This window comes from Rhea americana, unplaced genomic scaffold (genome assembly GCF_003343005.1).
Source record: "Rhea americana isolate MKP2758 unplaced genomic scaffold, rheAme1 scaffold_42, whole genome shotgun sequence".
Lineage (NCBI taxonomy): Eukaryota > Metazoa > Chordata > Aves > Rheiformes > Rheidae > Rhea > Rhea americana.
In genome coordinates, this window is record NW_028186557.1 from 5,086,756 (window position 1) to 5,102,650 (window position 15,895).

A 15,895-nucleotide genomic window follows, 5' to 3' on the forward strand; every position below is an offset into this window, starting at 1 on the left:
GGTCCCGTGTTGCCTTTGCTCAGCTTGGCAGGATCTCTTTCTCCTCCTCCGGGAAATTCCCATCCTTTGACTCCACATCCCATGATTGCTGCCCCAGACTTGGTTGATACCAGTACTGCAAAATCTCCTTCCTCTCTTCATTATATTAACATATTGTTTCCCATTTTATGCTTAGACTTGAAATTCTTTGGGACAAGAAGCATCTCCTTGTTTTAGTTTTGAGTGTCTCAAACAATGAGACAGCAGCATTGAGCTACTGTTGCAATACAAATAACAAATGAATAACATTTCCTCGGTAATATTTCAGCCCAGAGCCGCAGAGTCCAGGCCGGCTGCCGACCTGAGAAAACCAGTCTCATTCAGGAACATGTCACACTCCCTTCCTCAGCACTACTTTAGCTAAACACATTCTGAAAAAACAACAAAATGTGCTGCCAAAATAGCAGAAAGAACCAACTCCCTAAACAGGAGGCCTTCCCCTAGTTCCACGATTGAAGCTCAGGTTTAGTGAAAGGAGTTAAGAAAACAAGCACAATGCTATTTGAACATATGAATAGCTCCTAATCACACAAATCATTTCAAAGAACAAATAGGTAGTAAGGATTCCAGGATCAGGCTCCAAAACCATTATGYCGAAGTGCAGTAAAAATGAATGAACTCTTTCCTTTCCCTTTCAGCCAACATTGTAGTTGTGTCTGATACTGCTGGAAATTACTCCTCKTTTAGATAAAATATGTTTTACATGCCTGCTAAAATGTATTTTCTTCAACAAGTAATAATAAGTGGCGATGGGCAAATTAATTGTCTAATCTTTCTTGGTGGTCTAATCTTTCTTATTCATTCACTGATTTGCAAAGTCAATTGTGTGCAGTTGATCTCCCTTTTATTAGAAACTGAGAAATGCTATCATATTTAGCCTGTACAAACATCAACATACAGCCATTTAGCATGACATTCAAAAAAGCTTTATAAAGTTATCATTATTAATAATGTTTATTTTGATTTAGAAAACCAGAGAAGTATATATTGCTGAACTGGGTTGGCCACTATYTGAGCTTACTCTTCCTTAAGCATTTACTTGTGGCCACTGTTGTAGGCAAGGTACTTGGCTAGATGGACATTTGGCCCAGTCTGGTATGGCCATTCTCATATTCTGCTTTTTTTTGGATCATAAAGGGTTACATGAATTTGTCCAGAATAATTTATACCCTAGCATGGCCAAACACCGATAAATGGGGTTCCAAAATGTGCTTTCTAGAGTGTTATTTGGTTACAGTGTGTAGGAGTCGAAGAAAGTCAGAATACAGCTTGTGGGAGGAAGGGCAGTACACCAAAGAGCAGGGGCACAGCTACTGGCATGGAAACAGGTGACTCAGGTTCCTCGGTCTCCCTGCCTTCCCCTTGCTTCCCTTTAGGTCTTCTCCATCCTTCTCTTTCCCTTCCCMATGAAAATTCCTGTCTGCCTGGAATCAAAATAAAGGAGCACATCAGATGTAGCAAGAGATTATCTATTTCCTGCTTTTACTCTAAAATGAAGAACAATATCAAAGCATTAAGCGCACCCCAGTGGCTCATGTAAAAGAAAGGATCCTTTTATTCCTTGGGTAATCTTTTGTCTAGCCAGGAATCTGCCACCCACTCAGGTAATTTGTACCGAGCTCTTCTTACCTATGCTGGTAGAAGATCCCATCAGGAGGGAATATCCAGCAGAAGGGAAACACTGCTCATGCGTCAGAGCATTTGAAGGGAAGGAAATGAGAGAGCTGGATTTTTTTTTTTTTTTTTGGTCTTGCTTGGAGGAGAGGATGACTAAGGAAGAGGCATTTATTTAAAAAGTGAATGGCTTTTTGGCTTATGTGAATCAATGCATATGTTCCTAGTAAATCAGCAGAAGAAGACTTAAAAGAGACCAAAGGCTAGTGCTGACTTTTCCTGGATCAGTAAGGGAGCCAGCTACCTTAGAAAGTGCTCAAGGCAAGTCCTTTATCTAACTGGTCTGTTTAAATTCACCCACTCCCACTCAGTGCCACCGTTGGCAGTACCTTGCCCACTAAAATATTATCAAATTTCCCCTTTGCATTTGCCCTCTCTTTGGACTCAGGACCAAGATTACCCAGGTWCAAGAGCACTGAAGCAGCAGCATCACACCAAGATCTAATTTGGCTTTCGGAGTATAAAAATGAAGAAGCATAAAAATGACGGAAGAATATCCTACTCATCATCCCTGTGTTATCTTGGTGGCAGCTAGATCTCAGTCACCCTCTAGTCTAACGCCAGTATTTTTGCTGTAAAGATATGGAAAAGCCCGGCCCATGGGCATCAGCTTGCCAAGTTGAAAGCTTGCTGAAAGGTGAGGAATTTCTGGGAAGGCTGGAGAATTACACGGCGATATTCCTTGCCAAGAACATGAGGGTGGAGATTTTCCGTTCTCACTGAAGAGTAGTCATAAGCCACACAGAGAAAAGTCCCTGTGGTGCCCTGGGACCGGATTCCTGCCTCTGTTCAGCTGTCACCCCAAATTCCCCCGTTGCTGCAATTTGCTGCTGAGGTTATGCTTTGTGTTCCTGCACAGGCACCCTTTCCTTTGGGCTGAAGGCACCCATYGCTTGTTTGAAGTATCTGCTGCCTCTGGAATCAATGCTGTAATACTGATAATGTAAAGAAATTATGTTTGGGGGGCTGTTCTGCGCTAAAATAATCAGAAAAATATCTACAAACCTGAACGTATCTAGTTCAGCAACAGTGTTGGTGGAGATAAATATTATATYGAATTTAGTAGAACTATACCCTGCTCTCTCTGCCCCTCCTTACAGAGACATATTTTCTAGGGACTTCTCCCCTAAGTTAGAGACACGAAGTTTCRGGTGGCTCTGAACAAGCTGTAGAGTAACACAGCCATTGCTGAGACTGATTTTTCTTAACTAAATTTGCTTGATCAAWTTTTTCAGGCTTTGAATAGCAATTAAAGAAACACCACTCTTTTGTCTTGTGTGTGACTCCCCTACAAAATAATGAACTGTTTAATACACTAGAGGCRATTTCAAATTATCTAGTTTAATGAGAAAGGTTGTGACAGAAGATTTATTGCCCTTCCTGATCTGCTAATGTATTTTTCCAACCATCCCAGCAGAACCAATCACCGTATTTTCGTTATACGCTCTATTTTCAGGGGTTCATTAGCTGTAGACTAAAAATAACACCGGAGGTCTCAGCCTAAGAACTAATCCAATTTTTTTAATTGAAATCAAAATTTGATAAGACAACTTTCTATTCATAACAGCATCAAGCATCAAGCCCCCTATTGGGTGTTTTGTCCAAATTATAACCTCATGTGACTACACATAATGACCTGACCTAGAAATACAATCACGTAAGTGCTACAAAGAACAAAATTCAACCTCTTCCTTAAAAAATATCCCAGGTTAGCGCAAGCAATGGATTGTAGTGTATTCCATGCGACATGCAGTAAAAAAAAGGCTTGGCAATGAACCTGTTCAACTGAAACAAACTCAGAGATCATCTTCCTGAGGGGCTGAAAATAAGGCTTAAGTGACTAAGAATCCCAACCCCCCAAAAGAAGTAAAAAGAGAGAAAGGAAGGAAAACAAGATGGAACTGATCCCAGATAGCCCATAAGGCCTCCTACCTMCAGGCTGGATTCAAATCTTCTTCTGGTTGCTACTTCCCAGCAATGGCTTCATGCTGGTGCATTGCAGTAGGTAACACAACCCTGGAGTTTTTGCTGGAGCATCATTTTGATATAARAGAGTCACACAAGCGTAATGAAGGAGACAAGGAGGCAAACATTTGCTGATTTTAAAAGGCATCTCCTTTGCAAGAGGGCAGCATCGGCACGTTGGGAAGGCTGAGAGGCTGCTTCCTGCACAGCAGCTACCCTGGAAGACCATCACCTTCACATCTCGGCGCGGGGGGCGTGGGGGCAGAGGTGCTGGCTAGCGCCAGCTTTAGCAGAGGGAATCTACTTTTGCTAGACCACCTCTATAGCCCGCAGAGAGAGGGGTTCTTGCTCAATAGGGCAATTCACAGTAGGTACATTTTGGCCAATGCCTCTGAAGTACCCTCCAGAGGTCCCACSGTCTTGTGATACAGAGAAATCCTTGACGTCAGGCTACGTTTAGGGCAGGAGGCAGGGATGGAGAGGCAGCTTTGTAAAAAGAAAAAGAGGGAAATCAGATTTAAAATACTTGATTCTACTTCTTTTAAAAGCAAARCCCTTGCACACTGCTAACCATGCCTTTGGCTCTCTACAGGGGCCAGACTTCCTCAATGGGCTAATAAACCTGCTATAATTTTTAATTATACTGCCGATACGCAACGGCAACAACAGGAGCTATACTTTTTGATCCAGGTGTCCTTCTGACCAGTCTCAAACACAGACCATTCAAGAGATCCTCACCAGCAATAAAATAATGTGAATAGCCACACAAGGAAATTCCTGGGATCCCTGCACGAAGATATTAATAATAACCAGCCTGTGGGTTGAGGACAGGTTTTGGTCAGATAATTTATCACATCCACATGCCCAGGGGATTACTAAAATGGATACAGGGAATAGGAAAGCTATTACAACTTGTTTTATCCACATACTATAGAYTTTATATGTATAAATTATATATTTACATTCAAAACTCTATTACTCATAAAGTTGARTAAACAAGTATTGATTTTTACATGGTAGCATGGATGAGTATTTCTAATGAGTTAGAGGCTCTTCCTACAGCCTTGGTAACTCTGACCTCATCGGTGCTTCCGGAGCGTAGCATTTAACATAAGCAATCAAATTTAAAAAAGTTASCAGCCACTGTTTCAAATGGAAATCAATGCATATTTATTTCTGAATGGACAACTTTTCCACGCTCTCGACGTCACGTGCATCTCGTCCTACAACTGCGAATCCACATTTTAGATGCTGAATCAAATGGACAGATGCAGAGGGAAAGCAAGCAARGAAAGAGCATGCAAAATGATGTTCACTTGTACAGAGTAACGTTACCTCTCCCACCTTATAAGAAGAAGCAAAAATATACCAGAAGTGTGTGTATAGTAAGCTTCAATATATATATATAAAAAAAAGGTGATACCACTGCAGAGCTCATAATAAAACATTTTAGAAAGCCTCTACTATTAATATATGAGCTTATGTCAAAATTGCTCTCTACTAAACTTGATGTTGCTCTGCATACATTTAGGGGTGGGGAAAACATCTTCTATCGGCATTTTCCAGTACTACATGTTTCAAAGGTTAACAAAAATCACTTACTTCATAGCTAACTTCGCTATATTGAATCAATGTACAGACTCCTTATTGGATTTTTATTATAGATAAAATTGACAGAGAAAATCACTAGGATATACTTAAAAATGGGAAGGAAATGTACGTTTACAATAAAAAGGTCTCTGAAGGTCTCTTGTTTCATAGGAAGGAAGCTGTCTTTATATTACATGAACTATAAAAGATGATTAAAACTGAAGAGAGACAGGAAGCTGATAATTTGATTTATCATCTTAATGGCTATGATTCATGAATAAATAATATAATGGTTTATGTCTTTCTTGTAAAAGAAGTAGAGAAGAGCAATTTGTCTAATAAATGACTTCAAAAATTACAGCTGAGTCTTGTTTGCCACATTTGTTCTATTTAAAAAGAATGAGCGAGTATCTTATTTCTTATTACTTACTAGGACATTTGTTGTATTATTTATAAGAGTCAAGAACCTTAACTAAAAGCCACTCATCACTGACCACAGTCTCCCATTAGCTTTAAATTCAGGAAAGAGAATGGGATTGATCACTAGATCAATAAATCTAACCTTAAAGCTGACTAAAAGCTTCCTCTAACCTCCTTCCTACAGCGTGTTTTTTTTTCAAAATTAAAGCATCCCCCTTTTTAATTATTTAAGAGCATGTCAATTTTACAGTAGGGCCATGTATGACTGCATCATACAAGAATTTCTTTTCTATATTGGAAACACAGCAGCATCTTTAAAAGGAAAGCATTTAAATCACCATTTCTAGTTTATTTTTTTCGAGTTAATAGGTGCTACTAAAGATGCACATATCCTGTTACAAACATGCCATGGATTTCATTAAGACGACTGTTGAGCATAGGAAGATCAAGAAGAAATATATACTCCRAATTATTAGACACACTAACTACCCTAAATCCATCAATGATGCCGATGGAGCTGCTCTGTATTGATGGTATTATGCCTGTAACYTGCATTATTATAGAGTTGTGTAAAGACACGGCAGGTAAAGGAAAACTCCAGAGAACATACTTAACGTAGACCGTTTATATTGTTTCAAAACTACCCTGTAGAAATAGCTTGCATCTGAAATGTGTCCTATATGCCCCAACAGCCTTTTTCTTTCCTTATCAAAACATTGAATCAAAACTGGAGCCTTTTTCTTACCCAACAAATGGTTTATGAASAGAAGCTGTTCACATTGTTTGTCTTGAGCATGTGTTTTTCCTTCATATCTCTGCACCTTCCCTCGTACCACGTTAAATATTTATCTTGAAGGTTTTACAACGCAGGGAAGTCTGTACGTGTTGTGCGCTGCCCAGTAAGGCTCAGCTTCGACTAATGGCTGGCCACGTCAGTACATTGACTAGGACTACTCGCTGTCTTGGGAAGCATTTCTGGAAAAAAAGTATTTGCTTCACAACACATGTATGGACAGTAACTAGATTGCTGGTACATTTTAAAGTTTATTCAGTGGACAATCTCGGATAAAAAAAGACATAACTATGAAGGTGTCCATGCAAGAGAAGTACCAGGGGGAGAACGGTAATATAGATACTGAGGCTAATTTATGAGGGAGGTTAAGCAGGCTCTGTTTTCTTTTCTAGCCCACCTCCTGCAGCTGCGTGCTGAGGAGCTCACTCCGTTCTCACGAGGGCAGAGGAGTCGCTGAATCCACGTTGCTGCTGCAGGCAACAGCATGTGGAGATTCCTGCCACTGGACGTTCCTGTCACGCAAGCCAGGGGAAGAMGACCAGCTGATCTTTCCTCCAGTCAAGACTTGCAAGTCTTGGGAAAATAAGGCCAACCTTGTAATTTACCATTACCAYGAGAAAATCAAGTCAGAAGCAGGTAAAGAGGCATAACCAGGAAGTACATCTAGCTACCTCTTGCAAGAACTTGGATTAGAAGATGGAAGTTCCTACCCCGTTTCTAGGACTAATTTTCCAGAAGGCTTYAGCACTTAACTTCAAGACTTAGTTATCTTCCAGACATGCTTCAGATAGCTAATGCAAGGTGTTATACAGCACTATTTAAGTGAACAGCACTGGTAAGTTTGTTAATAGCAATACTGAGAAGAAAACTTCAGACTAACAATTCCTAGCATACTGTAAAACGAGTTAAAGTCTGCAAAGTTTATTCAAAAAAAATGGATTTAATTTATGGATTTAAAAATATGCATTTATGCAAAGAGAGCATTTGAGTTCTCATGTTTCATGAGAAAAAAGTACATATACACCATTTCAGAGTGTCAGAAGGTACAAAAGAACTATATAAAAAAATGATACAAGTATGATCTGGACAAATAAACTAGGCAAAAAAACAGGGTGAACTTTCATAAAATCCTGTTCATCAACTTTTTCTATATATGATTTTTCTGAACAAATGCCATTAATTGGCCCACAGACAAAAAGGTACTATTTTTAGAGGTGTAGCACCTTCTTCCTCCAACTGCTATATTATGTAGGTCTCCTAAAATTGGAGTGCTCAAGAYATTTTTTGGGTAAGTGCTGCACCCACAGATGTCAAAACAATGTAGGCTGCATACAGAATGACACTGAAATCACAGCACGTTGTGGAACTGCACCAAAAAGAAGGTTCTTCAATGGCCTTTCATTCTGAAGGAACAAGATGTTTGCTCGGTTTGAAAGCATGGTGGCTTTCACTGCAAGTTTCTAAATAGGTATGACTTTTTTGGGCTGAAATCTAGTTTTTGTAGTCTTGGGACAAAAATAGCAACGGTAAGCCCTATGTAAATTTACGAGCTTCTTGTCCTAATTAAGGGTTTAAGAGTTTTAATCAACTAGACTGCAAATGTCTGAAAAATTCATCTGTAAAGTCAGATTTTAACCAGTTACAATTATTTTSTATTGTGACAGCAAAAGCCACATGCTGCCATTCCACTATGACAGGCCCAGCATGAAATATACAGTAAGGATCATACCTGCTATTCATTCACTTTGTGTTTGGAAAATGGCAGTAGTAGCTAGAGAAGAAATGGATTTACTAATAAGAAGTTGTTCTTGACAAAACCCAATTTATGCAAGAAGTCAGTTAAATGGAAGCACCACAAGGAAAACAAAAAACAAACAAAAAAGAACACTGTCTCTAACTTGAGCCATACAATTATCATTTGTATGTGAAGGAGGGAGAATCTCAGCTGGGATAAACTGTTATAAGCATATCAATAAAGCTATGCTGATTTATTGCAGCTGAGAGTTTGTCCTATAGTGTATTCATCCACATGCAACGTGACAGATTGATGTGTTAGCATTTTCTCCCTAGAGACTTCGGTTCAAACCTATTTAAAACACAGTGAAAACAAACTGGCTGGTCTCTAAGCAGATGTCCCTGAAAATCTGTTTACATCGGTGACATCAGTTCTCTGCTCAGGAGCCAGAGAGCTGAGGAGAACAAAAAAAGGTGGGCAAGGGCAAGACAGCTCATCCCCCGTGGAGCTGCATGGCAAAACTTGCTCAGTAACTCACAAAAACCCAACTTGCAGGATGGATTTGCTGTTCACAAACCCACTGGATTCTCCAGAAGTTGAGAATAAAATATTCAGAAAGAACTATTGCTTGTACTATTGTAGCACTTAGTCTTCACTCCAGGAGCAAGACTTCATTGTGCTGGGCTCCCCGGCTCTCAGCCTGCGCACACGTATGTAACCTTACGCACACAGGTAATTGCTAGTTCTGATAAGATCTTCTTGCATGCATAAAGCTAAATTTATCTGTAACTGCAAGATTGGCAGTCTCAGTTTCAAAGGCATTTCAAAAGGATCCAAATCTCCCTGTGATCAAAGGAGAAGAAACAGTATGGTTATTGTAATTATAACTCTATCATCAGGTATACTTCTGACAGACTAATTCTGGGCCCCGATCTGGAAGAGGAGATAAGCACATTCGAATCACAAGGGAATTCAGGTCATTGCTGCATCTTGTGGAGCTGTTTTCATGAGGCTGGTGTGGAAAGCACTATAGTTTCTTGCCTGATCCTAGGTCCATTCTCACTGGGATTTTACCAATAATTCACCAGCAGATCTGACCACCCATGTAATATAAGTAATGCTTTTAGAAGCATTATCCATGCATGTTTTTCCTGCACATGGAATTTGAGAGCAGGCCACTTGAACAAATGTTATATATTGCAAGACAAATCTGCAGACTTTTTTTTTAAATGAAACTTGTTAAAAAAAATCTACTAACAAAGTTATCCATCATCACTTCAGAATCAACAATTCAAGATCAAGTGGTTTAATACATACGGTATGATATTTTTAAGGAAATACCTTCTCATCTCTCCACCCCATCCTTTACCATTTCAGAAACAGCCCTTATAATGAAAACTGAGTATTTCATGTAACAAAATAGTAACAGACATAAAAAGTACATCCTGAGGTATCAAGTCCAAGTCCCATCAAGCATAAGCAACTATGCCAACTAAGCCATTATTATCACTTCCAAACACTGATCAAATTCCAGTTTACAAATAGTTTGCTTTTTATTGCTGATATACAAAACAAAAAGCTGTTCCAGAAATTCACTGTTCCRATGATTATGAGCCTTCCTTCTTTCTAGCCAAAAACATGATCAGTTTATATAATGCTTGTTCTTGGGCTAAATGTGGTCCTTAACTTGAACTGCTTTTCCCCTCCCTGATATTTAGTCCTCTGATGTATTTATAGAAAGATCATATCCTCTTTCAAACTTCATTTTGCTAGGAAAAGTAAAATTAGAAAGAGACTGATGAATTTACTATATTAGAAATAGACATACATACACACACACACACACACACACACACACACACACAGCGGCTCAAGCACTCATTTTAAAAGAAATGCAGAAAATACAGATGAGTCAATCTTTAGTTAACAGTGCGTTATTTCAAACATGTCAGCTACATATGCAAATTACAATATAAAAGACAGATCATATTCAAAACTGATTTTTTAGGTTTTTAGATCTAAAGACTATTCATCTATAGAAACACTAGAAAGCCTACCTGAAATTCCGTAAAACCCTAGTCTGGGAACAGTACCAAAAGCCCACAATGAATATCATTTCTTAAAAAGAGAGTTGGGAAGACTCAAAGTACATTTAGATAAAAAAGCCATAGGCAGAGGCTAGTCTGAGTTGTAAATAATCTGCAGGAGAAGAAAAAAATCAAACTGCCATTAAAAAAAAAAAGGGAAGAAAGACTGAACATACTGCTCCTCTGCTTAGGGTCAATTTCATTCTTTCATAAAAATATTTTCTAGCTTTGCTGCTCTGGTACATCAATCCTGAGTACTCTAACTTTCGATTTATAATGATACTCCTTCAGATACAGCTTCACTGATGGAGGAATAGGAAGTGCATCAATACCATCATAAGTTGTACAGTTGCAAATAACTGTTCTGCATATATGTTGAAGAGAAAAAGGAAAAGTCCTGTTTAAGGGAGTGGATAAAAGCGGTTCAAAGAACATACAGGAGCTTGGATCTTTATAGTGCTCCAAGAGTCCTGTGATGTCGGGAGAATGGAAGACACAAGGATCATGGGCATCAAAGCTGAAGTTATGGTTCCATTGCTCTATCCGTGCATGGAGAGAACGACTGTAGCGCCTGAAGCTCACAGAAAACAAATAGTCTTCTTGGGCAGAATCTCGCAATAAAAATGTTCCCTCTGGCTTGCCTTCTAGCAGTGCCTCAGCTGCATATTTATCCATGACTCCCCAGTAGCAGGGGTTGTTATTGATCTGAAGGAGGTCCGGGACTAGGCAGTGGACATAATCAATCTGCGTATGGTATTTAGGAGGCGTTTCCATCCGTAGCAGCTCATCATCAGTTTCCCATTTGGGTTTGTTTCTTTTTCTAGAACTTGTGCATAGTGTTATAACTTCATCGTCAGAGTCCATATCGCTCTCATCTTTACTGCTCCGTCCTCCTTTACTTGTAACCAACTCAGACCTGGAATCCCCCCTGGAGGAACTGCTGTCAGTCAGGTCACAGGACTGGGAGAGAGAGTCTGTTCCCCCACTGGCAATCTCATCATCCCTCAGCTGATCCTCCTTTTCCTCATTCTGGGATAAATCAGCAATTATCCACTCTTCTGCTCTTTGATTTATAGGGGCTGTATGTCTTTTAATTAAGTGCCACCGAAAAGCTAGCTCCGAGCGTGGAGGGAAAGGACACTTATCTAACATTAATTCACTGATATGAATTTTCCTTTTCGATGGAAGCCCTGAGGCATGTCGACTGCTACAGTTCTTTATAGGAAAGCACTGGCCCACAGCATCTTGCAACTTCTGTTTGAGAGAACGGCCTAAAAACCTGTGACCACATGAACGATCGAGATCCAGTTCGATAGATGAGCAGCTGTACTTCCTCTCTTGACTCTTTAAACCAGTCCCTGATCTTCCTACAGCGCTTGCTGCCTCAGCATCAGAACAGTGCTCACTCTTTTTTGACCAGGAGAGCTTCTTTCCACTCCAGACATAACCATCCTTTCTGTCTGCACTTCTGCTCCGGCTGTTTTTGGGTCTCACATCTGCATTTTTAATATTACTGTCCTTATTTTCTGCCATTTTGATCGTTCGGCTTCACAAATTTCCAAAAAGTGCTCTGTGTTTTTCTTGTAGGGCTTTCTACAGATGGAAGCTTTTTTGAGGCTCTTTCCAGAAGTACCTAAGTAAAAAGAAAACACAACCAAGTTAACAGCTTTGCACAYGCACAATGTAAGACTCATGCATGTGCAAACAGGGTAATGATATGCATAATGATAATGATTAATTGCTAACCATGTAAAAATGAAACGATCAAGCTGAATTCATTAGGACACTTCGCAAATACTGGCCTGATCCCAGACCAAGGCKCTCTTAACCATCCCTTGTGATCAGTATCCTCTGGAAGAGATCATCTTATATGTTTTTAAAGCACACATTCTGACCACACAGTAGAGCAGAAAGAGGTAGGTGCTGGCAATCATATTAAGCTAGGGTTCATTCTAAAATGAGGCGCTCCATTAAGCAGGAGATGTTGCTTTCGTTGTTGATTGAGCAAATTTTGCATCTATTCCAAATAACCTTTCAAGAAGAAACAAGCAGAACAGAAACAAATAGGTCAGAGTACAAAGGGCTACTGTACCTAGATGATATGCCTGTTTGTTACTAATCCACAAAGTGGGATGCCAGAGATCTTATTCTTAACTGACACTTTTGGGTCGCTTTCTGGATTAAAAAGAAAAAAAAAAGTCTGACAGTTTTTGAAAGCTGTTTTCCTTTGCCTTTTAAAATGAAACTACAAAATACTGAGCCCCTAAGGGATTGAAATATCTGGGGCTTTACATACTGAAAAGGATTAAAACAAATCCAGATCTCTTACTAAGAGCAATTTAAAAAGGCCATGAAAGATGAAACTGCTTATTACTCATTAGAGAGAAAAGTTTACATTATTAAAATCAGTGTTGCTCTGAGACCTATGGTTGCTTATTTCATTTGCTTTTGTTTCCAAAAGTGCACTGAATTCTCTTTTAGCACTCAGCTGCAAGCACAGCAGAAATTCTTCAAGGTACACAGCAATATGCTCTGTATGCTATACTGTCCCGAGGCACAGCAGAAGGCAGAAAGATTTTCCATCAYGCACCAAAAGGTTTTGCARCAAAACGAGATACAATTCSTCTCTGTTGTTTGGGGYGGTTTTTGTTGTTTTTTAATAACTGAGATGGTAAATAGTAAGCAGGAAAAGAAAAGGGCATCCGCTTCCTCTCTCCATTCAATCCATTCTCATCAGCAGGATTAGCCAGCATGACACAATTGCTCTGCAGTCCCCGAGGCGCTGAGCAGGCTGAGGTCTAGCCTCTGCTCTCAGAAAAAGAATGAGACTGCCATGCCAAGAGGCATACATGCGATCTGTGTGCCAAATACATCCCAGATGTAACTTGCACTGAGGCATTTTTGACATTAAATTCATTACTTACAATCCACAAACCTGAGCACTGCAGATGGAGAGAAGAAGGAAAAGGAAGAAGATAGAGAAATGCAGAATGAGGGAAAAGATAGGCAAAATATTATAAATATCTGGGGAAAAAATGGCATTAGTGAATAGGGCCTATATTTCAGCAATTATAAATCATCTAAGATAGGTAACACTTTTTTCCTCTCTCAAGGTTTTGCATATCACTTCTGAGTGAAAACATTGTAGGATGCAATATAGACTGGAGAAAGACAAAATATGAGAGACCTGAGAATTTTATTTAGACCAAGATTCATTGACCRGTCTTGTAACATTTGATTTTTCCTTCAGAAACAACTGTAATGGAGCGCTGAATTGCTCCAAAATGATTAAAAAGAGAGAAAAAGCAATCTCATTTACCCTGGGTATCTTTATCCAGAGTAACTGCTGAAGACAAAAAGCTATTCTAGATTCATCCTGTGGTAAATGACATTAACTATATACATACATACATATATATATATATATATGTATATATGATATTTTTAATTGGAAAGAGGGATATCATTTAGGTTGCAAAGTCAAGTACTTAAAAATTAGGATATGACAGTCTGTAATTGCTTTTGAAACCTTCAATTATTTCATTCTGCACTTCCAGCCCATATAAGGAATATGAGTACACAGAACATGGGATGGTAATTAAAAACTGTAATATGTACAAAACCCCAAAGTACTGAAAAACAATTTTTTTTATCGTATGCCTACTATCTCCTAATTTTTGACAGCTCAGCCTTGCAACTAAAATAATTTCAGTATTTTGTGTCATTTCTAGGATTTGTTGTTGTTGTATATAACGGTATACCCATGTTCTACTGTGTACCCCTCTCCTATCACACTACTGTTAGTGGAGTCTCAACTCTGAAACTTAAACTGGAGTATAGCACTTGATGGTACAGGCATGCACCGTTAGGCAGCAACACGGAAGGCTGCTTCCCCAGAGTTTGCAGGCTGCTGGAACTGAGGCACCAATGCTGCTAGGTCAGAGAAGTAATTGTTAATCAGATTTAACACTATATCCGTGAAAAYAGTGCAGAATAAATGAAGAAAGAGGGGTGCCATCCTATTAGAGACAAGTTTGAAGGCAACTTTGCAGAGGAGGAGAGAGGATAGTTCAGCAGTCACCTTGGGAAGCAGAGGCTCAGTTTCCTGTCCCGCTACAAACCTCACCTGCAATCAAAGACAAGTCGCATTTGGAAACGCACCTACAGTGCATTTAGATGCTCAAATCCCACTGTTATGTATTACAATAATAGACCATACCAACATACCTTTCTATGATTCAGAGCCCCGCACCTACAAAATGGGGACCAAAAATACTTTTTGTTTTGGAAAGAAAAAGACATTAAGGACAATGAAGCATTCAGAAAATACAGCGCCATATGACCAYTTTAAGGCCATCTAAACCATCTATTCCTTAAACTGAAAACTTTTAAGGAAAATACTGGACATTGTGCATCCAATGTTAATGACTGAAGCGCAACTGAAAGAGCAGAAGAGGACTGGAAGAAAAACAAATAAACCCCAAGAAGGGAACACATCCCCTACAGGGCAATGTTAAATGGAGAAGCCATTCACTGCACAACTTACACGTCAGCTCTGGGAACTTTCTTTTTCAAAAAAGTGGAGACAGGCCACTGGTAGAAAATGATACAGATAAGCATAGTCTTCTGCCTACAAAAGCTCTGTTGTAAGCAGAGATACTTCAGGCATTTCTGAAGCAGATTTGACAAGCCCCTTATGCTTGAAACTCTTCTGCCTAAACAAATGACAAAGAAAACTGCGTGCAGGAATAAATACAGTTCACTTCAGGCCATGGCATCTGGCTGGTAGGTCAAGGTTATCTAACACTGACATAGCTTATAGTCCCTGAGGATAAGCAAAGGGCTGAATGGTTTGTTGTTGTTTTTATAATGTTCAGTGCTCCCTGAACAAGAGTGGCCTCTTCGGCTCCCTCCTCCAAAGGCAAGTCTCCTGCAAGACTTCTGAGGGGGAGGGGGTAAAGCCAGCACAAGATGATTTCTCTTTCAAATCCTGCTGTCTTGAGAGTAAAGCTTCAAGACTCATCTAAAAGCAATATCCAGAGTAGCTGCTTCGAGGAGACAGAAATATATCTCCTAACCAGAGGTAGGCTGCAATAAACAACTGGAAGAAGTCACTTACAGCCTCATCCTATGTCAATCTAAATCAGTGGCAAAAGACACARTAATTCCAATAGCAGTGAATCTGAACCTCTGGATGCTTGCCTCCAGGCTGGTACCTCCAAGTCCTTTTCATTAAGCTCCTTCAGCTTCTGTATAACRAAGAAATGGAAAACTGTGAAACCACAGAAGTGCTGGTTGAAAAGGACCGTGGGAGGTCCGCTTGGAGCAAAACTAATCCAGCTTTGCCTAGCCAAGTCTTGAAAACCTCCAAGGATGGAGATGCACCACCTCCTTGGTCCTCCAGTTCCCGTGCTGCATGACCTTCCTACTGAAGAAAGTGCTTTGAAAGTTTTCTGTTCCMACAAACAAAAGCCCAAGTATCATTACATTATACCTCTTGCTAAACAAGCGACACACACAAAGACAATTGAATTAATTTGGTAATGTAACAAAGTTAATATTCCTTCTAGAATAGATAGCATTTGTAAGAGA

At 39.6% G+C, this 15,895-nt stretch overlaps 1 protein-coding gene across 2 annotated transcripts; it reads right to left on the reverse strand.

Annotated features, from left to right (window-relative positions):
* Window positions 1-7,504: 7,504 nt before the first annotated feature.
* Window positions 7,505-11,936, reverse strand: SOCS4 (suppressor of cytokine signaling 4). 2 transcript variants are annotated; one of them, XR_014897063.1, is made up of 2 exons: window positions 10,274-11,936; window positions 7,505-9,059 (listed from the first exon to the last, which is right to left on the reverse strand). XR_014897063.1 is itself a non-coding variant. In XM_085315105.1 (1 exon), exon 1 carries the CDS (start codon window positions 11,834-11,836, stop codon window positions 10,526-10,528), a length of 1,311 nt encoding a protein of 436 aa, XP_085171231.1. In that variant the 5' UTR covers window positions 11,837-11,936; the 3' UTR covers window positions 9,745-10,525. The 2 variants fall into 2 exon arrangements, 1 of the variants encoding a protein (XP_085171231.1); XM_085315105.1 differs by lacking the exon at window positions 7,505-9,059 and having other exon boundaries at window positions 9,745-11,936.
* Between the last annotated feature and the right edge of the window lie 3,959 nt (window positions 11,937-15,895).